The sequence below is a fragment of the Stigmatopora argus genome, chromosome 23 (assembly GCF_051989625.1).
Source record: "Stigmatopora argus isolate UIUO_Sarg chromosome 23, RoL_Sarg_1.0, whole genome shotgun sequence".
In the NCBI taxonomy this organism is placed as follows: Eukaryota; Metazoa; Chordata; class Actinopteri; order Syngnathiformes; family Syngnathidae; genus Stigmatopora; species Stigmatopora argus.
In genome coordinates, this window is record NC_135409.1 from 2,274,297 (window position 1) to 2,297,895 (window position 23,599).

Below are 23,599 nucleotides of genomic sequence, written 5' to 3' on the forward strand. Positions count from 1 at the left end.
TTTGCCATTTTGTTCGGCACCCAGATCGCCTGCAGGTGTGCGCGCACCACCGCATTTAGCTGGCGGTGTGGGCGGTTCTGCCTTTAGTTTGCAGATGTCAATTCTCTTCCAAATGACTGGAACAAAGTAAAAATTGCGCATCACTAGGCTTCATCCCTTTACTGCCTCTGCAAGGGAACCGAATTAAGCAACTTTTGTCCTAAGCTCATCTGCTTTAAAAACACTTAACTGAGCCAACAGAGCCCCTCCAGCCCCCCAACACACACAGTCACACTCCCCCTTGCGCAAGGTGCACGTGTGAAGTATTTGATGCTTGGCATGTCGTGGCGGATCACGACACGGACAATGCGACAGTGGGAAGAGCTGGAAACAGCTGCTCGACTAAAATACACCCGCATACGCGGGCACAGGCACAGTTACGAGAATGTCACTGATCGCTCCTGCAGGGAGGTAAAGACTTCGCTCCACGCCAGAAGTACCAATCTCCATGACATCCACTTGCAGCCAAACACAAACACACACACACACACACACACACACACACACACACACACTCGGAGCAAATCCCTTCACATGCCATGTCTAAACACAGAGACTTTCAGTTGTGACTCAGAGGTCCTCAAATTCAAATCGGGAGGTGCTCTGACAAATCTTATTTCGTTCATGTGTGATTTAGGGAAAGCAGATTCCATCTGGATCCGATCTAGTTTGAGCTGCAATGTGAACACTCTGTAATCCAAGTTGCAGGCATCTACATATTCCAGAATATTACTGATACATGAGAGCAACGCTGGCATGCGAAGCTAAGCAGTGTTTGGTGTTAAATCATTACACGCAACACCAGGATAAAGTCGCACCCTTAAAAAAATAAACATGGAAAAAAAACCCTGATGAAATATGTTTCATGATTTGGGTTGTGTTAGCAAAACAATTAGTGCTTGCCCATTAGCACATTTCCCAGACAGGATGCTTTCCTCTGCCTCATTTGCATGCTTTTTCTTTTTTTAATTTCCTGCTGCAAAGATATGCATAACGCTAACATAAAATAAAAATCTTGCTCACCCCCCTGATTGAACTGCTTTTTAGCGATCCCGTCGCGCACTCTGGGAACTTGACTCGTAATAAAACAGCCTTTTAGCCAGATTACAATCATTGGGACACAATCATAAACAGCAGCTTTTCTTACCGGGAGCTTTCATTAGGAGTGAAATGCTGTTAAGTGAAGTATATTTACAGGATGCGCATGTGTGTATTAGGTAGGTGAAGCTGCAGCGAAGGAATGAAGAGGTCAGCGAAGCGTTTCCGAGCCCCCGCGTTAATTCATCATGACAAGATAAAGCTGTAATTCCCCCGCCTGCTTCATCTTTTCTGCCGACCCCCCGGCGCCTCACTTCCAAGTCGAGTGTTTCCATATTGTTTTCTCCCTATTGTCCAGAAAGGGACAGTGAAGCCCCCTCTCTGGCCCTCCACCCACTCTAGTAGTAAAGCTCCCTCTATGTTTCATTCGCAGTGGGATTGCGGCTCAAAAAAAAAAGTTACAAGGTCTCTGGGTCCGATTCAAGCTATATGATTGGCTGAGAAGTTGTAATGCGCTCAGGTAAAGGTACGTGATTAAAATGCACACTTTTTTTAAATCAGGTAATAGAAATATGTATTACCCTGTACAAGATGTGTTCGGGTAAGCAGATACTTTTGCGACGCACTTTTACCTGCACATTATAACTCCTCAGTCAATCATATAGTGTGAATAGTTTGATACGCAGCCCCTCTATCCTCCCCCAAAGAGTTTGTGTATTTACACCGGCATGAGCACACTTGTCAATACTGTTGTCTTTCTGCTATAACAGATCAATATAGACAAGAATTCAAATGTGCAAAAGCAGCACTTCATCAATGCAGATTTTCAGCAATAATTTGGTTTAACAACATGACAGACTGAAGAATTTTATCATTTTGCGGGAAAATTCTGGTTTTCTTCTAAGAATAACCTGTTTTAGAACCATCATGGTTGCGTTTATCTTCTCTTTTGGTCCTGAGCCCAAAATGCAAGGACTTTGGTTTATAATCAGTGTTCAACTGGGAGTGGCCCTTTTCCTAATCAGCTAGCTAATTACAATTTGCTCTCTATCATAGCTGCTAAACTCATTTGGATTGTTTTATAGCTGGCAGGTATGAGCGTAGTAGGGTGGGGTGTTTTATTGGCTTGGACACGCAGTACAACGTGGAGGAAAGGACGCGTACAGCTTTAAGTAGATGCGCAAACACACCTAAAATGTGTTCCAAGTAGATTGTCCAGTCTTAATGTCCATGGCAAATTAGGTGTAAATCATTGCATGTGTACAAGAATAAATATTTACTTTGCAGATACATTTGTCTTGCGAAGTCCACAAAAAAGATGAGAAGTTGTGACGTAAAAGCCATCAGAAATATGTTTTTTCGGGTTGAACCGGATGTTTTTCCTTCTCGTCAAAGAAAACAAACCTGTTTCACCTTACATTGGGAATATTGGTAACGTCTGACGTGATTCGTCTAGTGAAAAAGTCTCTGATGACCATGCTTAAAAAGACACGTATATTTCGGACTATAAGTCACACCTAAGTATAAGTCACACTCAACAAAGAACACTTAATGAAAGAGAAAAAAATATATATAAGTCACACAGTAGTATAAGATGGATTTTTTGGGGGGCAGTTTCTTTAATTAGTAACAAGAACCAATTTTATATCTAAAATTAATGGTAAAATTGGGAACGAGAGACAAAATAAACACAGGGAGACCCAGCTTTTTTTTTTAAGTGTGACTTACAGTCCAACAAATACGATCCTAAATTATTCACCTTTACTTATAACATATTTTTTTTAATTGTTTTTCACTTACAGATGACCTTCAAAACTCATTCTGTCCAACTGCTGTGGCAATCTGATTGGAATGTACAATACAAGAATGTCAACGTTTTCAGCATTGTGAAGTTTTATACATGAAACCCCATATCTAACAGGTAAGACATAAACCAGACGACTCATAATAATTTCAATCAACATATTTTCATGATTGAACATACAAATGTTGCGATGTTTTTAAATTGCTGGCGAGTTGCCCTCGTTGCCTTGCATTGCTGTTTCGCGCTAATATTGAATGACTCACACAGTGAGCCATAACACTGTATAAAACCCCAATGCAAACATCCACTATACATTTGCCCAATGTCACACTCAACCTGCATTCTGTGAATCACTGCAATGGCTCATGTTTCGCAGTCACGCAACTTCGCATCAGATGGGCTCAGGGCGACGGCTGGTATCACGCACATGACGGCAAAAAAGTCTTTCTGGTGTCAAACGGTAGCACTGGACCTTCTTTTTTCACCGTAAGAATAGTCTGATAGAAAATTGCAGACACACGCCGCAATTCTGTCTTCTGGCCTTCTGCATTTCAAGTCCATTTAGACCCTCAGTTACAAACTCTGACGTCAGACATTTGTGGCAGGAGCGCTAGATCGCGCAAAAGTTCTTACCATGTTGTTGGGAGGGCTGTCCAAGCTCCGAAAAGTGGGCGAGCGTGGGGACACCTTGCTGCAGTAGGGGGCCAACGGGAGGTGGATCACACCACCCAGTCCCTCGCTCTCCTCATCCTCCACTCGCTGTCTGCTGGTTGCTATGGTTACCTCTCCATCTGTCCCCCCATATGGAGAGGCTGGTCGCTTGGAAGACATCCTGGGAGCCAAAAAACAAGGATAAGGAAGGTAGAAGACAGGGACGAAGAGGGTTATTCGGGGTTTTGGCAACGTCGATATTAAAGCATAGGAGAAGAGACCAGGTGTTCTATTGTCTTTCATTCCACTAAGCTACTTTTCGGTGTATATGAAAATACGTTGGAACAGCATTTCTCAGAAAGACCCCAGGACAAATAAAAGCACCGAGAAATGATAACAAGTTTGTAAAAGCTTTACCACTATACAATGGGTTAGAGTCAAGACTTTGTTCGTACCAGGAATTTTTCAGGTCGACATCAGTGCTTTACGCAGCAAGACTAAGATCGAAAAAAGTCAACTAATTCCAGTTCCTAAAAACAAAAACGAAACAAAAAAACAGACATGAAGATTTAAGACTTCTTTCTGCAGCACTTAGAGAAATCCCATGTGTTCATTCAGGTGACGAAACAATAACCCCTTCAGCTCTTTGGCAGACCTTCAAACACACTCTCAGCTCTTCCAACGTGTTTCCGTCGGTTGCCATTCAACGTTTACGTCTCTAAAAGATAGCCCATTACTGTAAATAAAGCCCGCTTGCACCGGCATTGTGTGGGAAAATCACCATGCCTTGACAATGGGCTTTAGCAGACAGAGTAGGACTGAGAAGAAAATAATGGACACTGAGAGAAAGAGAGAGAGAACAGTACGAAGACTGACAATAATATGTTTCTGAAAACCTCTGGACAATAGGGGGGACTGAAGGAAAATGGCTAGCTACACAAGAGCCCCGCTGTGTCAATTTGTTACCATGGCTTTGTTCCCTTGAAAAGAAGCAAAGGATATAAAGCCACATCTATTAGGTGAACTCTGTCTCTCGTAAGGTAAATTTGCCTCCGCGTACTCCAGCTGAATAGGGATGCAGCGACTATGCAGCAATAATAGAATTTAATGTGGTTCTCAGCGTCGGCTGAGTGCTTTCAGATGAACTTGTAAGCCTTGAAGCCACCGCGACTATGACCCTAGGTAATAGGCAGCTAAGGGGCTGTCACCCAGAGGCAACGCTTGGTGAGAATGGAGGGGCTTCGTGTGCGTATAACTGCGTGCGTGTGTGTGTGTGTGTGCGCGCTCACCAAGACAAGCAACAGGTATCCCAATTTTTATATCTTTAGCTTCCACTGCTTTCTTCCTCCAATTTTTCTCTCCAGTCCTTTACTCCGCTAAACTGATTACCCTCTATTGGATTTCTTTTGGACCGCCGATCTGGCATCGCTCCGAGGAGCAGCCCTGCTACTAATTCATTGCTTATTTGCTTTATGACAGCCAAAGTCAAGCAATCTCCAGCACCAAGCTTGGAGAGGAAATATGAGCATTGCTCCCGGAACGCCATTTTATTTTCATTTGGGTTCGCCCGCGTGGAGAATCGTTTAAGATGTCATATATGTTCACAAATTCCAAGAATTTGATTTTATTTTTGCGCGCCTCTTTGTTGCACTCTAATTCGGGAATTAACGGGATTCTTGACTTGAAATTCAATCAAACCATTAACAAAAAGCAAATTAAGGCAGTAAGAAAAAAGATTGTAGCTGCACCCAAATGCAAACTAACAGTTGAGGTCCAACGCATTTTCTTATGGCTTCTGACTGGCTCTGGTGTTGTATCCCCCACCTGTTGCTCCGCTCTACAAAATGCGCCTTCATGTGAACTGAGCTTTCATTAAATGTCATGAAATGACATTTTTGGATCCTGCAGTGCGGAAAATGTTACATCAACAAAGCCGTCCGTATGTGCAACAATGAAAGTCTGCATGAGCGATTGTGCGCCGCCATACATTTCTTTATCTGCGCTCATGATTCACCTTTGTGGCTCTTACTCAGCATAAAGTACCATAAAGGACAATCGACAAATTACGTAGATGACAAAAGGCTGGAGATAAAACCTCGCGTGCGATTGTTGACATTTCAGAGTCATTTGAAGATAACGATAGTGTGGATGAATCCTCACACAAGATCCAAAGTACTGTAGTGACCAACCCAGCTGTGCACACATGCTAGAATGCATGCATGCATACAACAGAGGCCCCAACACTGCAGGTCTGTCTTCATCACTGCCTGTTTACTTTACCTCCTTTCACTCCCCGCACACTGAGGCCTTTTGTTTGGCGCACACACACCGACACACACCTCCCCTTGTGTGTCCCGCACACACCTCTGCCTAATCATAACCCTATGTATACACACGCGCGCAGTCGGGGTCACCTTTGAATCACCTCACACACTCTCCGCCGAAAAAATAGAAGGATTTTCCGAAGCACAGTAGCGACATTGATCATATTTTAGACAAGGGCGCCGTTATCCAAACACGTTTTATTATGACTTTCTCTGGCAACGCCCCTCCCGCTTTCCAAATTTGCCAGCACTTCCTCAGAGGGGAGGCCGTTCGCAGACCCTCTTCAGCTATAAAATTCTTCCCCCACTTTGCCCCGCTTAATGGCTTTGAAGTGGCATTACTCCACGATTGGCCACGCAGCGAGCGCAGGTTACGCCAGCGACTTCGTTTAAACCCGCGCCGGCGAAAACCGAGGAGAAGACGCTGGAAAGATGGGAATGAGACGAGGATTAAACAAGATGATGCCCCCCCCCTTCCCTTCTTTTTACTAATAACATAAGTCGGCAGCGTGTTTCGGGTCATAATTTCTGCACGGAACATGTCAAACACATATTTTTGAAAGTACACAATTCAATGACTGACAAGACTAACGTGATTGAAAATGACACTCGTTCAAAAGTTAAGGGACACTCACACATCTTTTTTTTCTTCAAAGAAAAGCACCATTTCCTCCTTTTTCATTGTAGGTTCTGCGTTTCTAAATAATTGGATTGATTTCTACGTCACTTCAAACTTTTCAACATTACCGTACGTTTCATAAACCTCGACGTCCCCACAAATTACGTAATGATTTGCAACTGGAAATATATTGCCAATCTCATGCACGGACCGCACAAAAACGGACATTCAAAAAGTTTGAGAGCCACTTAAAAATGTCCTTATCGGAGCAAAGAAAATTGCTTTTCCATCAAAAGTAAGGATATTACTCCCTCACACCCGATTTATTTGGCCTGTATTTTCTGGAATATAAATTGTGACTCAGGTGCTTTATAACGGTTTTATTTAACTGTAATCATTGAAAAGGACAAGACACCCCGAAATGTATTTCTAACTATCAAATCAAAACCCAATTGTCTAATCTGTTGTTTTTCTCTTCTGTTCCACAAACTCGTGTAGAAAGCGCACGCACACACACACACACGAGCGCGCACGGTGACAGCACTAAGCTGAGATTAGAGCGCCACTTCCCCCTTGGCTTTTTGATGATTAGCGGCTCCTCCGTTAAGTCGCTCTCATATCACATATGTCCACTGCTGCTAAGTCAGTAATCGGGACGGGGACGCGCGTCCATTAACCGCACGCGTAATCGCCATGGACGGCGGGTTAACCGTCTCCAGGCCGGTTAGGCGGGCCCTGTAATCAACGCAACCGGCTCGCCGCTGGCACGTCACACCGTGGCGAGGCTTACGCATGTGTGTTTAAATACATGCGGGCGGCTTATGAACACACAAGCGGGGTTGCGGCGAGGCCAAGCGAACAAACCCCACCTTGATGTTTTTCAATTTTGCCTCAAATCTCTGAACAAAAATAGGAAAAAGGTAAACTGCTTGACACACAGCCCCCCTCCCCTCGCTCTCTCTCACACACACACACACACACACACACACTAGCAGCTAACATAATCATGGCACTAACTGCTCTTGTTAACTCCTTTTCAAGGAGCGTGGGAGCCCCTCTGGAGAATCCCGCACGCTGTAAAGTCAATGTGCATGTACGCTTTAGATTACAAGCCGTATTTCTACCGCAGCACGAGCGGCCCATGCCATCGGATATCCGTATGTAACGTAACGTTTTTATTTTGGACCCCCCATCCCCCCCAAAAAGCTCCAAAGGGCACGTCAGAATATTTGAGGGTATTTTGTGACACCTCAGGCAAGAATATTAGCAAATATGCCCCCCTACTTCCACCCTTTATCTGACCACTATGTCTCCATCTCCCTGTCAAGCCCCCCTAAGCGCAACCCCGTTTCCTCTCTCTGAAGCCCTGGTGTTGTCTTACTTACCACCCCCCACCTACCCCCATGTACAATCAGCTGTTTGTAAGAAAGTCACCCTGCCCCATAAGGAAATTGTCTAAAAGTTTTAAGAATATTTGGACGTCCGCACTAGCCGCGATCGGTCTATTTTTAACCATAACATTTTTGCGCTCTTAGCCATGCTTGTGGATTTCCCCCTGATGATAGCTTAAAGCAAAGTGGACGCTCACACACACACAAAGCGTCCAGTGTTTGAGAGGTAGTAGGCCGCGAAAGGCGGGTACGAGTGTCTCACCCGCACAAGCATAAGGGACTTTCATTAGCGTTAAAATAAGGGAGGACGCCGTAAAATGGAGAAAAAATGGACATTGTCGCATCACTTTAAAGGCCAGACAGCGCGTGGGAAAATATCGAGGGATGAAGCAAAGCTGGAAGACAATGAAGGGGAGGGGTGGAGGGCTTGTTTGAGAGGAGACAGACGGAGAAAGGGAAAAGTGCATCCGGTGGAAGGCATGCATTCCCCTTCTCGTTTTGACGTTTGCGAGTGGGGGCGACGGGACGCGGCGGCGCGCTGTTTATTGAGCGAGCTAGCGACTTTTTTCCATTGTTACGCCGGCTCTGCTGTTTGTTAAGCAATCCATGAAGGAGTCGCGACATTTGTCTCGCTGTCAGCCGACCCCCGTGTAACCACGCACACACACAGCTGGTCTGTTTCGTTTGTCTCTCACTATTTTTCAACTCCCTTCTCTCTCTCTCTCTCTTTTCTTTCTTTCTTTGACTCTCTCTCTGTCTCCCTCACACTACCTGGAAAGACAGAGGCTTCATTGTCAAGCTGGGAGGGACCTCGGAACCTCAAACACTGCCTCCTATTGTGGGCTGGAGGGACCGTGTGTCTATTGGTCGGGAAAAGTGGAAAACCAGTGGAGGGCATTGGAATATACACCGTATATTTCAGCCTATAAGTCACGCTGTTTTTTTTCAACGCTTTGCCTGGCCTGCGACCAATAGTTGGTGGATTTGTTTATACAGTTTTTATGTGATACTAAAGATGATTTGGCGTAAATGGAGAGGTTGGTAAACTTATGTTGTTTAGGATATAGTTCTCCGAGGAAGTGATATGACCTAACATTAACGGGCACCATTTTGCTGTTATAAGTTTAAAGTGTAATTATTGGTCTTCTAAAATTCCCAGCATAAATGCGACTCACCCTTCACACCCACACACAACAAAACCCCAAATGGCCCCTCTTTTCATCCCCATACAGTCAGCTGACTTCACCCTGCTTGGTGAGTTCCGAAAGGGTGGAGGGGTTAGCTTTTGCCACTGGTATTTATTTTTATTTTTTTTAGGCACCCCCACCTCCCTCACGGACGGAGACACGGTTATCAAGACTCTCCGGGGACGGACAATATGGCCCAGACAATGGCCTCCAGTCCAAGTTGGTTTGTGTGAAAGAGAGAGAGTGAGAAAGAGAGAGGCCGGTACAGGGCCAAAGGAGAAGAGAGGCCGAATTGTGCATTAGAGTGCAGAGCACGGACTCAAGTACTCAATTACATACTCACACCACTTTAATCTCCAAGGGAGAACATTTTACATGAATCTCTTCAATTGCGCAGGGAAATATTGTCCAAAATACATTTGGGGTAGTTTTGCATCAGTGTTGACTCACCCACCCCCACTTTAAACGTAATAAACGTCGGACCCAAATGGAGGGGTGTGAAAACCAAGCCTTAACGCCACATCGAAGAAGCAACAGAGTGAGACCTCTTCCTCTCCTCCTTCCTCTTTCCATCCACCCCCAACTATTTAAGACATTTTCCCTTTTCCCTGACAGTCACCCCCACTTTTCTAGCTTTTCTTCTGTCCATCAAGGGGCAATATGTCAATGTAACCCCACTGGTTCACTTTTGTTTACTTTTCTGAGAAGACTCCTTAAAAGTTCCTTAGTAAATGACAGAAAATTTCCAAGGAAGTCCTGAGTTACCCCTAACACTCACATGGAAGCAAAACTGCCACTTGCTAATTTGATTCGTAAAAGACAAGACAAAAGAGAATACCAAAAGAACAGAAGACAAGCGTTGAGAATAAGTGAAAGAAACGGAAGTGCGAGAAAACGAAGCCACTTACAAAGACGCAGGAAGCGGGAACATCGTGAGGCTGGCCCGTGCACAATCCATTCCCGACTGTGGCACTCCAAGTACACACACGCGGTGGGAGATACCCCCATGCTCACTCTTTTGCATTCGAACACACACACACACAGACACACACGGGTGCGCAATGATGGAGTGCATTACTGGAAAGAATAGAGTTTTAAGTGCTCCACACTTAAATCATTGTAATCCCCACATTTATCTCTATACATTCTCCTTTCCTGCTTTTAATCCTTTAAATTTGTAATTCCTTCCCTGGCTGTTGTAATTTTTCTTTCCCCCCGTACCTTGATTATGATTGAGCCCATTTTTGTTTTTGGTTTATTACCGTCGTATAAATACGCTTTTTAAACAGGAGGTCCTCCCTCGAAACTAAAAGAGGAGTTTCGCGAGGCAAAACAGAGAGTGGCATTGTCACGCCATAAAAGTCAAAGAGAAGAGAATGAGGGAGTTGTGTGTATTAAAAAGTAGGGTATTATAATATAACAAAATCTGGCGGTAGCCAGCAGGCGTTACTTGTGTTGACAGTGTGGCAAAAGGGCAACGCTAAAGGGGTCACACCTTGAAACATCAAGAGCGACATTTGTATATTCAGGAGGGAAAACAATGGGATCACCTAGTGGGATTAAGTGAAAAATAAACCAACCATTTTTGGGGGAAGGAGAGTTGACGTATTTGAACAAATTGGAAGATTGCAGTTTGTGATGAGCTTTTACAAGAAAGGCCGTGCCATGCACGCGGATGTAAGAAGGGAAGTGAGATGTAAATAAAGTGATGAAAGTGGAGGCGAGACGATGAGGACTGACACACACGCACTGATATCCTAGTTGATTTTACACACAGAAAAGGAAAAGCCAACTGAATGCTTCATTTGAAAGCACACTGCCACCACCGATTACTACTTTTTCCCCTTTGTCTCAACGCGGCATTCCTATCTCTGTCCCCGCCACTCACTTATCGGCGCGGAAGTGTAGGCGCGCCAAGGGGTCCGCACGTACCTGTTACACTCCTGAGGTAGCTCAGGCTCAGTGAGCATGCTGGAGTAAGGTTCCGTCTCTCTCAACAACAACAACATAAAACAGTCCCACAAGATGCTCAGCTGGACGGAGGTTGCTTGGGTAGGTCTCCCCTCAAAACAAGACGGGATAGGAGTGATCCTTCACACACACTCTCTGCCGATGACCGTGTGTGCATGTGTGTGTGTTCCTCTCTCTCTCTTCTCACACACTTTCAGACTCACACCCTCCCTCTCTCTCTCTCTCTCTCTCTCTCTCTCTCTCTCTCTCTCTCTCTCTCTCTCTCTCTCTCCCTCTCTCTCTCTCTCTCTCTCTCTGTTTCTCTGCCTCTGTCCCTCCTCTTCTCCTCCCCTGGCTGTAGGCTGCGAGATCCTGCTCTTAAAGGGCCAGCAGTAGAGCCGGGCTCGATCTCGTCCGCTGAGCACGGAGGGGCGTGTGAGGGGAGGGTCCCTTTTGACCGGAGGGCTCGTCAGTTACTCACACGCCGTTCTCACACTTGATTGCCACACACTCACCAAACAAATCGTGGCGACAACTGGGACGAGCAGACGGTCTGTAATTGGGGCCCAGAAAAGCCCCTTACCGTCATTGACTGGGGTTAGATTTAAAAGTAAGGTCAATGGCACGCATTCGCTTCCTGTCACTTTCTCTGAGAGATTTCAATCTGCCGCGTAGGCGACTATTAAAGGATACAAATAGAGAGGAAACCATACAACCACAGATGACAGCGACGGAACTCTGAAGAGCGAGAGATTTTGCGCGAGGGGGCCCTGGTTGGCGGGTGCTGCTGGCCAGCTTAATTGCGATAACCGCACCTTCTAACACTCATTTTCTTCCAATGTCCGATTACGGGGTCTCCTAATCACCGTTTTCTTGCGACAGGGAGCCTGACTTCAAACTGGATAGTTACAAGTCGCCATTTACTAGTTGGGTTCCTCAAATGTCGAGTTAGAGATGTTGGTCAAGTAGTGACAGAGTACTGCAATGTTGGTACGCGATATCAACCGGAACAGTCAGACAAAATAACGAGATCGTCATGTACCAGGAGACTTTGTCCCTCCATTGTGAACTAAATTGGCTCTATGTGTCCTGTAATACTACTTGTGCGCAATATGGCAAGAACATGTTACCGATAGCATCAATGGCTAAATGCAAGGTGTTATGATAAGGTCCCAAAAATAATTATGGCGACATAACTGCAGTGTACAGCTCAACAGATAGGATCATTGCCTTAACAGGCCACTCTTTTGGTTTAACAAGTATGCAGTTAGCACCAGCTAAATATTTGCTGTCCTGTTTTGTTTGGACGTCATTGCAGGGAATGAGAATAATGTCTCGATGGCTCGGATTATTATTTAAGATATCAGTGATGTTTATTTGTGCTTATCATGGCCTATTCGGAGAAAGGGTCTTCCTGTTTACATTCTCTCCAGCAATAAGAGTTGAGTTCCATGAGTTTTGTTCTGATGTAGTCTCATACTAAACTAACTGCAGGGTCTTCAATTTTCTTTAAAATGCTTATTAGAATTGTTAGAATTAAAAAGAAATGGGGTAAGCAACGATTAATGAATCATTCATTATTAGTCATTATTTTTCCTTGTGTTATGGAGCAGTGTGTCATGCATTTCTGCTATAACAACTTGTATTCCCTGGAATTCTTCAAGTATGTGAATGTAACTATTGATATAATCTTGACATTAGTATGATTTATTTATTTATTTTTTTCTAATGGAAATTTTTTCATTGACATATGGGCTTGAACATCCTCTATCCATGTTCATGGTCATATTTATGAATAGTATTGAATAGGCCGTACATTTTCCGCTGAAGCGTAAACATGACTTTGAAATATAAGTACTCTGCCTCCGTCCTTATGCTTTTTCGTTTTGATACCTCCAGAATGAGCCTATTGATTCTGCCGCGCACATTTAATTTTGGTTACAAGCAGCCAGCTGAACACTTTTAACAAAACATATGCCAGGGCTCTCATGCATGAACGCGCGCACACGGCGAATGCTCAACCTTCGCCAGTCAAACGCACACCCATTGTGTCCTCAGGTGTGCATGCTGTACATGTAATGTGTCAGGGCTGCGCGCTGCTTTTAGCCCTTTGTGCTGTCACTCACTATTAGTTGTGTGTGGTCTGCGTGTCACACATACGGCCAATCCAGCCATTGTTACAGCGAGGGGAGAGGAAAGCAAAGTTGACAGACTGCCACTTCTGTAATACTTAAACACACACACAAAGAAATGGGAGGATTGGAGGGCTGGAAGCCAGACTGTCACTCTGCTTATTCACTGTAAATGTACATTATATATACATGAACAGAACACGTGTAATGAAAAAGAGAGTAAGCTTTCACGTTCTAAAGATGTAAAACCAGCAGCATATTTTGTATAGTATGTCTTGATATTGACGAAATTTTAAAAGTCGATCCGTCGCTAATTCAAAGTGTCGTCAAGATAAATATTACTAAGCAACATAAAAATAGTCCCAACTGCCTGACGCTTTTCGCTCCTCACACAAATATGGAAATGCCAAAGTCAAGTATTCGGTTACTCTCAATTTTCTAGTTACCTAATGTGATTCATGGTCAAATAGGAAGAATGCACTGTGTAGCTGAATAATTCAATCACAATTCCAAGACTAAATGGAATTGATTGGGAACGGCATGTCCTTGATCCTGCAAAAATAAACTAAAGCAAACGATAACTCCATTTATGCATAACGGCAGTTATGAATCAACGGTGAATTAATGATATTTTTCAGTTTTAGTGTTGGGCATTCTTAAGCATGTTTACACATTAAAGTTAACATCTACTACACAAAGAACTTGCGACCCAATTGAATTGACTAGCAAAAACAACAAAACACCACATTTCTTTGTCACGACAACCATTTTTTGTGCCTGCCAGGTGTGTCGCAACACGTTTAAGGTGTTTCTCGCTAATGCAAACAAAGAGTATCTTACTGTGAAAACGAAGACAACAAAAGTGGCCACAAAGGAAACAAAAAGAGCCTCTCAGTTCATTTGAACTTTTGTGTTTGCTTTCTCAGTGACAACGCTACGCAAAAAAGTGACATGAGAAAGACAAAAGGTGCTGTGAATCTGCTTGACTTGACTGTCCTGGAGGAAAAAAACGTAATTACACACACAAAGCACACACACGCACAGTCCATTACAATGAAAGCATTGATAAGACGCCCCTATGACGGGGACCCTAACAGCTGTATTGCATTAGGGTCCGAGTGTGAGCTGGGGTATAGGGAGAAGTACTGTAAACAAACCTTAAAGACCCTCTAACACAAGTGTAGTAGTCACATGTCCACAATCCCACAAACACCCATTATTATGAATTGAGTATTATAAAGTGAAGTTTCACATGAGGCATAGTAGCACACGTCTTCCTGAATGAAACATCATAATTTTACTCATTTGGATTACTTTGAGGCAATCTTTTTTCTGTACGAATTGCTTATCCAACATTTAAAGTTATGCGTAATTGTTTCAATAATTCCTACGGCATTTAGAGTCAATTTTGACCAACTCACAAGGAAACAAAAGCTATTTTCCTCTGTCCTAGTGACACCCTCCCACTAACTAGAGCTTAATAAGGTATCTCATTTGAGTATTTATTGTTGACATGCAAGTAGCTCAAATATGATGTGGGATAGGAATAAGACACGCAAGTGCTCACAAGCTCACTCAGCCTGATGATAAACTGCACAATATTTGACAAATATGCAACAATTGCAAGTGTGCAAGCCTGTGGTCCAAGTCCCTATCTCCATCCCAGCCAGAGCCGCTATATCAATACCTCGTTGCGCCTCTCTCCGAGGTAGAAGAGTGAGCAGAGGTTGGCGTGGGGGGGTTGTGGGGGGACGTTACCTTCTGTGTGAACTAAGTTTATCGCGGATAGACATACCCGAGCTGAGAGCCTCATCTAAAGGCATGAGTGGCGGGAAAGCGGTGCTATTAAGATAGAGACGCTATCTCTGGACGCCAGTGCCTGCTTAATACCGGCACGGGGGTCTCCGGACACTCTCATCCACACTTTCACCAACTTAGATGTAGATCTTGTGTGCTCATCATCTCCTGAGTCCACTAATCTACCACACATGTGAATGGATGGACAGACAGCTCAGAAGATGAAACTAATGCTGCTTTTTCTGCCAAAATTTCTATTGGCAAGCTCACTAAGAAATCGAATTTTGTATGTAAGTTTAAGTTTATTTTTCCCCATCTCAGAGTTACACAACTCTGGTGTTTCATGGACAAGTATTATACAGCAAGCGGTCTAACAATTATTTATGCGGGAAATTAATTAATCTGCATGCTTTGTGCGAATCTTAACTCTTTACTAATAGGCTGGATTAGATTTGTGGTCGTTATTTTGTTTGTTTGCTTTTCTTGCCGCTCTCTCCTCTCCTTGAAAACATCAAGAGAGTTAATTAGGCTGCTTCTGGTGTCATTTGTTGGTAATGTACGGTTGGAGAAAACAATGCAAGAAGGGACTGATAGGGAGTCTTTGTCGCAGTGAGGTTAATGAATAGAGTCCGCCTCGAAAGATAGATGGTAAAGTCCAGTATTTTTTGACTATAAGTCGCACCTGAGTATAAGTCGCACCAGCCAAAAAATGCATAACTAAGAAGGAAAAATAACACATATAAGTCACACTGGAGTATAAATCGCATTTTTGGGTGAAATTTATTTGATAAAATCCAACACCAAAAACATACATGTCATCTTGAAAGCAAATTTAAAATTAAAATAAAATAGAGAACAACAGACTGAATAAGTGTACACTTACGAGGATATTCTGCGATTTCTGTGAGTGCTGACTTCATTATTACTAATTTTGTACATGCTGTATCTGTGAGGCCTTGAAGAGGCTTAGTATGGTTGGCTGTGAGTGTCAATGTTCATTTTTCAAGATCTAATTTGTGATTAATGGGTGACCAATCCAGGGTGTACCTCATCTAGTTAGTATTGCATCAAATGGAAAAGTAGCAGGCTCTGAATTTCCGACCCTCCACAATGGGTCCACCAATTATTACAGGTTTTGCTGTACGTTGCAGGCAGTGGATGATCACCAACCCAATTAGAATATATAGTACTTCTATAGTTGCAAAGCTTTGTTTCGCTGATTATTTCTACTTATCCAATTTCCTCCATCTACTCCCCCACCACGCACACATCTCAAAGCTGTCAAGATGTTGCCTCTTTCAGACTCGGGCTGAATGGGGGGATTTGGCTGCGTTCCCCCCCATCCCTCCTTGCTTTTGCAGCAGCCGTTTTCTTTCTTTATCAATTTTTTTTTTAAAGCACACATGTTTATGCACCAAATCTCCGCACTTTGTGTCTCACCACGTCAAGGCGCAAGCTCAACCCTAGATTGATGCGCCCTGGCAGTCCCACCCCAACCCCCCGCCTGTGTGTACTGTGCTCTCAGGGAATAGGGCAACGCGTGAGGAAACAGACGCAAAAGAATCTGGAGTGAGGAGGGAAATCTTTTGCTGATTTTCTTCACAGGCTTTGTGGTCCTGGAAGGCTGTTTATATGTTTTAAGACTATTGGTGAGAACAAGAGAGAGGAGATTGTGCTATCCACTGCCTGGGGGCTATGCTGAGCCAATGCATTTAAGCCCCCACTGTTCCACGCTTAACAATAACGCCTACTAGTTTTAATTTAATTCTGTCATTTTTTTTTTAAACTAAATAATCCACTTCCATTTTGTCTGTGTCACAGATGGAAGGAAATCTAATCTTATCGCATACACGCAAGAGTACCTCTTTCCTTCATCACAAGCTTGGATAGGGAACAATACGCGCGCTCACATGTTGGTTTAAATGAATAAGAATTCTGAAAGAAAGACGATTAAATACAAGTTGCGAAAGCAAGATTTTAAGAACTGTAAACACACAGAAGTCTTACCTTCCCCAAACATTGAAACATCACACAATCCATCTGCCCACGATAAGCAGCATGCAGTCTACACCCACTCGCCATCATTACCCAAACATAAGTCAACATACCCTCATGATGTGGCAATATTTACATGGACATTTACATCAGACTGTATTCCAACATAGTGGTTGGGGCATATTCTTTTGAGATGCTTTTGTGGCCTCCTACTTGGACTGCAGACCATTAAACATCACTGCAGGTACACCGTGCGGCACACGACCAAGTTATATTCCATCCGTCATTTTCCGTGGGGGAATTGCACCGATGCGGATTACTTTGAATGTTGAAATAATTGGGCATAATTGGGTATTATTTAGATGAGGTGTACGTTTGGTCCGAGTAAAAAGTTGTGCCAAGTGTTTCCGCCTGAAAGGCATGAAATCTGACAAATGGTATTGAGTGGAGGACCCGAGAAAGAATGTTTGATAATGTAAATTCATCGAGTTGCTTGGACACAGCAGGGAAGGGATTCCACATTCCAATGATGAATGGATTGTCATTCTTTGGATGTCGGATGTTTTATCTGTATCTAATTATCCACATTTGAATCAATAATTGGCTGTTTAATTTCTCTTCGGATCCAGGTAGTTTTTTTACAGCTTTCATGTGTAATTTAGAAGCATTTGTGAACAAAAGGAGGATGCCGAAACATATGTTTATGATGGGGGGGAAAAAATCAAGTATGTTGAGCATTGCCATCCATTCTGAAAAGTAGAAATCTCGTTGAGGTGACCTGTCTGGCAGTTCTCGGGTGTTCAGTATGAGTTTATTTTAACTCATTGACTAACCATGTTTTTGATGGTTCTAGACGAGGGAATGATAGGACATACCTGTCAACTTATACGTTTTTCCCGTATTTTATACGATTTTTTTTATCATTTCAAATTGTGTATGCCGCATAACAACTTTTGTATGGGATTTTTTAAAGTAGTTTATTTGTAAACCTGATCTCGTTTTACCCATTTCAGATCTAATCCGGATCGTCTCAGTCACTGGTAGCAGATGAAAACGTCATCGTCGACTGCTAATAGTATTGTCATGCTTTAAGCATGAGATTAATGCGCATTCCCCTTTCACCCCTCCGCCTTTTCACTATATACAAATATAGCGTGTCAGAAAGCCGTCCACTTTTGAATTTTTTCTAGACTTTTACGTGTGCCGTATGTGAGTAAATATGTTTTTATCGCTTTATAAGGGGAATTGCAATCATTGTTAAGGGGAGCAATTGGCCGAGGTTGACAGATATGATAGAAGAGACTAGAGTGTGACAGCGCAGAAACATTTTAACTCATACGCTGCCATTGATGGCACGGAGGGCTTGGCGATTATCATTTGCAGTCAAAATGGATTGTAACTCTATCATTTATTAACGTCAAGTGCACGTCTATTTGTTCTCCTTGTGCATTTTGTTCCTCCCGTCCAAAAGAACCCCCTCCTTTTATTTCCCTCACTGTGGGAACACACTGGCACACAGATGGTTAAGCCCACCCTTGCTATGAGTGGGAAGAGTGGGAGTCGGAAGGGGGGGTGTCTGTGCAGATGGCACAGAGGGCATCGCCAATCGGTCCCTGCCACTGCACAAACGCGCGTATCGAGTCATAATTGGTGCGGGAGGTGAAGAATGTGGAGGTGGGTGTTCATTGTGCGCCGTGTGCGGGCAAGCGGGCGCTGGCGCGAATCCGGTGTGTCACACAAAACCCGCAGGATTCTTGCTGGCACCTCTGCCCATGCCGCGACACAGCGAGAGGCTCGGCGAGGCCTGCCAGAGGGTTCTGGCAGCGACTCTAATTTCGTCGACACCGGTGCTCTTTTGACACATGAGTATGGCAATTGGGGCTCACCTTTTCAGTGGGGGAAAAGCCCAGTTACGCGCAAAGCGGATTGTGAAGGTGTCCAAGTGTGATTAGAACGTGTCCTAAGCAAGCAAAGCAGACACCGGTACCCCGTCTCTCATTAGGAAGACCCTACCATGAGTCCCTAATGGCTCAGCCTTTGATATGCAATGACGACTAATTCCCTTCTGTGTTGCACTCTCTACAGACAACACCGTCATTAGACCATGGACACACACACGCACACACACACACACATGCACCCCCCCCCCCACTCACACACACACACACACAATCTCATCATTTAGCCAGGCCAGAAGTTTGGAATGTTCTCTGTCTTTTTCCTAATCTTATGAATTGCCTACCGGGGGACTCACTTCGCTCACTTGTCATGTAATTAGAACAATATTTACATAAAAACATTTGAATCATGTATCATTAAAAAAAACCTCTTTCTTGATGCATGCATTTTCTTCTTAAAGGCAATAAGGTGATGCCTAATTTGCTGGAGCTTCTGTTTGTCTGGTATGCATAAGAAATTGTACCTAGTAATGAGGGAGAAACTAGTGAAATCAACCTACTTTGTTTGAGGTGAAAGTGTTCCATACTCCTTAGCATCTAAAATCTATCAATAGTAGTGCTAAAAATAGCACATTTACCTTGTTTTCTCTGGTTTCCCACTCTCTACCTCCCATTTCCCCGGCCGTAACCTGGCCTCTCTTTGTTATCAGTCTATTACCATGTCCACAGTCCATTCTGGGGCTATTAAACATGGTGACCAGCCTCACTCCTGCTGGCCCCTGCCTGCTAATGGTACAAAAACAGACTAAATACAAGTCATCTGGCCAGGGATGGCACACCTCCTTCTTTTATGACAAACCATTCATAGTCCTCGCGGTGCCTGTTGCTTTGAAATAATTCCCGATGTAGACATAATGGAAGCGGCGTTCTACTTTTGGGAGTCATCAAAACAAAGGTGAAGAGTTAATCCGGTGTTTTAAAAGTGACTTTTACTGGAAATTCTGACATATAAACTCTAAGGAATAATAGCATTGAGTCAGAAGGTTCGATGACCAGCAGCAAATGTAAAAAAAAATCATTGTTTCTTCGAGATAGATCCCATTATACAGTAGCGACCACATTGACCACTTATTGCTGGTTCATCAGTCGATCGTATTCAACAAATTGAGTTAAGACTGACCCAGCTGATTCATGAGTTTGGTTAATTTAGTTTCCGTGTAAACTGAAAGAGCAGAAAGATTGAATGCCAAGTGGCGCGGTGTCATCAATTTAAGAGGATATGCCGCTATGTCAGAATTTTTGCAATGCGCAGAAGATAGTTAATCTTTCCACGACAGATTTCAGCGATGCCATGGAAGCGGCCAATCTAATTTGTTTAATCACCCGCGTGACTTCACTTGCTTGGCCCAGACCATTCCTAAACAATCGGTCAACAAAAGTCTAAAAAAGGAAACATTTGATAAATCTTGAGATAAAAGTACAAAAATGAAGCCATACATTGTAAAATCATGAGAAAAGGCCTAATTTTATGAGGTTTCAGTTGTACAATTAAGTCAGAATTCAAATCATTATATATAATTACACGGTCAAAGTCGTTGAATTTTTGTCGCGTGAACCGGACTTTGTTTCCAGTCAACTGTTAGCGACGTAAAGGTTGGTCAGGAAACAAAACGGCATTTGGCAGCGGGCGTAGCGTGAGCGACAAAACGCTGCCGTTCTGAACGCGGCTTGACAATCGCACAAGATTGACCAAATGCAGAACTTAAAATGGCTGTTTAAACAATGTCCTACTGTTGTCAGCGATACCAAGCTGATTGGCGGCAATGCAGCACGCCAAAACCTAAGTGAGCAATTGTAATAAAAGCGCTGTCAGGGAGCCCGGCTCGCTCATTGCCCGCGATAATGAGGATGTTGTCTCTCTTCGGTTCTCTCGGCGCTCGGAGCAGATGCACGGCACGTCGCAGATGTGCGCAATTGGAGTGACATCTGAGAGTAAAACTCTCAAGCCTTCTTTGCGACGTCGCGCGCTCCTGTTTAAAAGCGATTTCCTGGCGCGCCAACGACGGCGACTCGGGAGCGAGAAACAGCAAGCGGCAAAAGGAAGGAGGGGCGGGAGGAAATCTTTGGCAAGGCATTTTGCTTTGAAGCGTTTTGGAGGGAGATGACATGTAAAATTAGGAGGGAAGATTTTCGCCCTCCACTTTTGACTGAATGCAAAGCGGGTGGATTTTTCCCTCATTGAGATGAATGTCACCACCAGGGGCCACGCCGCAGTCCCTGAACAACACAGATTACCTTGTCTAGCTCGATCACAATCTGTTAAGATCTCCAGCATTTTGATTAAAGTGTGGTTGTTGTTTTTTTTTACTTTACATGCAGGTACACCACAACTGCTCGTTTCCAACTTTTCAAATGCCAGTTGGAACAAAAAGGGGCCTTTTCCAATTCAACCATCCATTTGCCAATAAGAAGCCTGTCTTTTGCCAAGGAATCATTTAAGTACAAAAGGTATGTAGTAGAGTTTTTTTTCTTTGGTTTCTTCTGTGGAATCTTTCGTTAGCGTCACATTTGTAGTTTTTATTTAACTTTCAGATTATGGTATGGTAAACCGGTTCATTAACAAGCTGGTGATGGTAGGGTTTGCGTCCAAAATGAGAGGCTGAGCTTCTTAGTTGTTTGGAACAATACAGTGTTGTCAGGAAACCATGTGATTAACAGAGTGTGACATTACTGAAAATGAAATCTCAAACAAACAAATGGGAAACCCCGACATGAAGGCGAACATAGCCTTGCTTTTAATTTATTTATGGAACATGGGTTTGGGAATCTCCCCCGAAAAAAAGGGGACGACAAGGGCAAAATGACTTAATTAATTTAATGCCCTTTGGGAAAACAAAGGATTGATCTAAGGACTGTTGGTTGGTCCCTTTAGTAAAGTTTCTGAGTTGGACTTTTTGGGCAAGTCGTAGTGTACACCCTAGATTGCACCGTCTATCCCAGATATGGGCAAACTACGGCCTGCGGTTCATATATGGCCCGTTAGGCCTTTTAATCCGGCCCGCCGGCGTTGTCCAAATTATTATAATTTTTTTTCTCCAAGATGGCGCCGTCACGCGGAAGCCAGTGGCAGTAGCTCTGTCCACTCTTATTTGTTTTTCATGTTTTACAGCCCTTCTATCTTTTTTTAATTACATTTTAATGTTTCTTAATACATTCCTTTTTACTTTACTTTGTACTTTATACTTTTTACTTTCATGTTTTTACAACTTTCTTTGATCTGTTAGCCTGGCTTCTTTCTGCCACTTCTTTTTTGGAACATCAGCCATGCCTACGCTGTCACACACATGGGACTAGCTGTTACAATACGCAGCAGAAGGAGCAACACCTCAATCCCGCTGGAAATTCGGAGCTGGACAAAAGTGCCGGGAGAAGAAGCAACGCTTCTGACCAATGTTCCCTCTAATTTTTCGTTGGTCTGGGCAGAAAGACAACCTCCCTGAGCGCACTGAGTACCAGTGTGAGCGACATCATTGGTACTCGGATGATTTGCCTAAAGACGTTTCGCCGACGGACGTTTGACAGACGGGCAGGTCGCCGAATGGACGTTCGGCCGAACGGAGGTTTCGCCGAAACGGGATTCGCGCGCTCGCCCCGCCCCGGGATCGTGTGCGTTCAAGTTTTTCAACCTCGGCCATATACGGCCCGTTAGGATTTTTAATCCGGCCCGCCGCCGGCGTTGTCCAAATTATAGTAAAAATCTATGTTAGTCTACCATCAATGGCAGCCCGGAAATAAGCACTCTTGGGCGGGCATGGCAGCCCGGGAATAAGCACTCTTGGGCGGGCAGATGTAGCAGAACCGAGCCGTAAAATGACAGCAATCGGGTCAAATCCATCCTAAACAGCATTTGATGATTAAATACAAATACTGGAGCTCTTTGGACATTAGAACCGAGCCCAGGGAAGTGAATTCCTCGGTAAAATGTTGCGATGATGTCGCGATGGAGGAAAAAAAAGTCTATATACGTCCATTCGCCAAACGGCTCAAAATGCTCTCAAATTCGGTCAAATCCAGCCTAAATCAGCGTTTAATGATTAAATACAAATACTGGAGCTCTTTGGACATTAGAACCGAGCCCAGGGAAGTGAATTCCTCAGTAAAATGTCGCGATGATGTCGCGATGGAGGCAAAAAAACGTCTATATACGTCCATTCGCCAAACGGCTCAAAATGCTCTCAAATTCTAGTATTTGTATTTAATCATTAAACGCTGTTTGAACGAACGTTCATTCGGCGACCTGTCTGTCTGTCAAACGTCCGTCGGCAAAACGTCTTTAGGCGAATCATCCGGTCATGACATCATCATTGCTCGCTATGGGCACACCAGTATCACACCTGCCACAAGCAGGTGCATGTCAATGTTCCCTCTAATTTTTCATGTAAAACATGCTGTAAAACACGAAAAACATAAGAGTGGACAGTGCTACTGCCACTGGCTGCCGCTTAAACGGCGCCATCATGGGGAAAGGAGTAAAAAAAAGGGATTTTATTTACTGCGCGCCATATGATTGCTGCTGCGCAGAGAAGACGAGAGTAGTGCGCAATTGCGCGCGCACAGCTTAGAGGGAACATTGCTTCTGACCAACCATTCCATTATGGGATAAGATGGAAGAGCTGTCGGCGCTTACCAGGCCGGAAGCGGAGTCCTGCTCTGCTGCTGTTGTCTTCAGCTCCAGACTACTGAGGAACTGTGCGGATAAACTTGGAAGAGTGAC

General features: G+C 43.9%; 2 protein-coding genes across 15 annotated transcripts in view; one reads left to right on the top strand and one right to left on the bottom strand.

The window, feature by feature from the left end:
- sox5 (SRY-box transcription factor 5) overlaps positions 1 to 11,226 on the bottom strand; it is a 63,138-nt gene extending 51,912 nt beyond the window's left edge. For 5 of the 12 annotated variants that reach the window (XM_077594217.1, XM_077594218.1, XM_077594215.1 and 2 more), the window contains exons 1-2: positions 10,986 to 11,225; positions 3,515 to 3,713 (exon numbers count right to left, since the gene is read on the bottom strand). In XM_077594217.1, coding sequence (XP_077450343.1) covers positions 3,515 to 3,713; positions 10,986 to 11,062 — 276 coding nt within the window. In that variant the 5' untranslated portion in view covers positions 11,063 to 11,225. Of the gene's footprint in view, positions 1 to 3,514; positions 3,714 to 9,961; positions 10,088 to 10,985 lie in introns of those variants that run through there. The other 7 variants (XM_077594209.1, XM_077594213.1, XM_077594212.1 and 4 more) reach the window with 4 other exon arrangements.
- LOC144069111 (uncharacterized) overlaps positions 1 to 23,599 on the top strand; it is a 163,081-nt gene that overhangs the window by 65,881 nt on the left and 73,601 nt on the right. For 2 of the 3 annotated variants that reach the window (XM_077594224.1, XM_077594226.1), the window contains 2 exons: positions 2,880 to 2,998; positions 21,205 to 21,333. In XM_077594224.1, coding sequence (XP_077450350.1) covers positions 2,880 to 2,883 — 4 coding nt within the window. In that variant the 3' untranslated portion in view covers positions 2,884 to 2,998; positions 21,205 to 21,333. Of the gene's footprint in view, positions 1 to 2,879; positions 2,999 to 14,061; positions 14,150 to 21,204; positions 21,334 to 23,599 lie in introns of those variants that run through there. The other variant, XM_077594225.1, reaches the window with a different exon arrangement.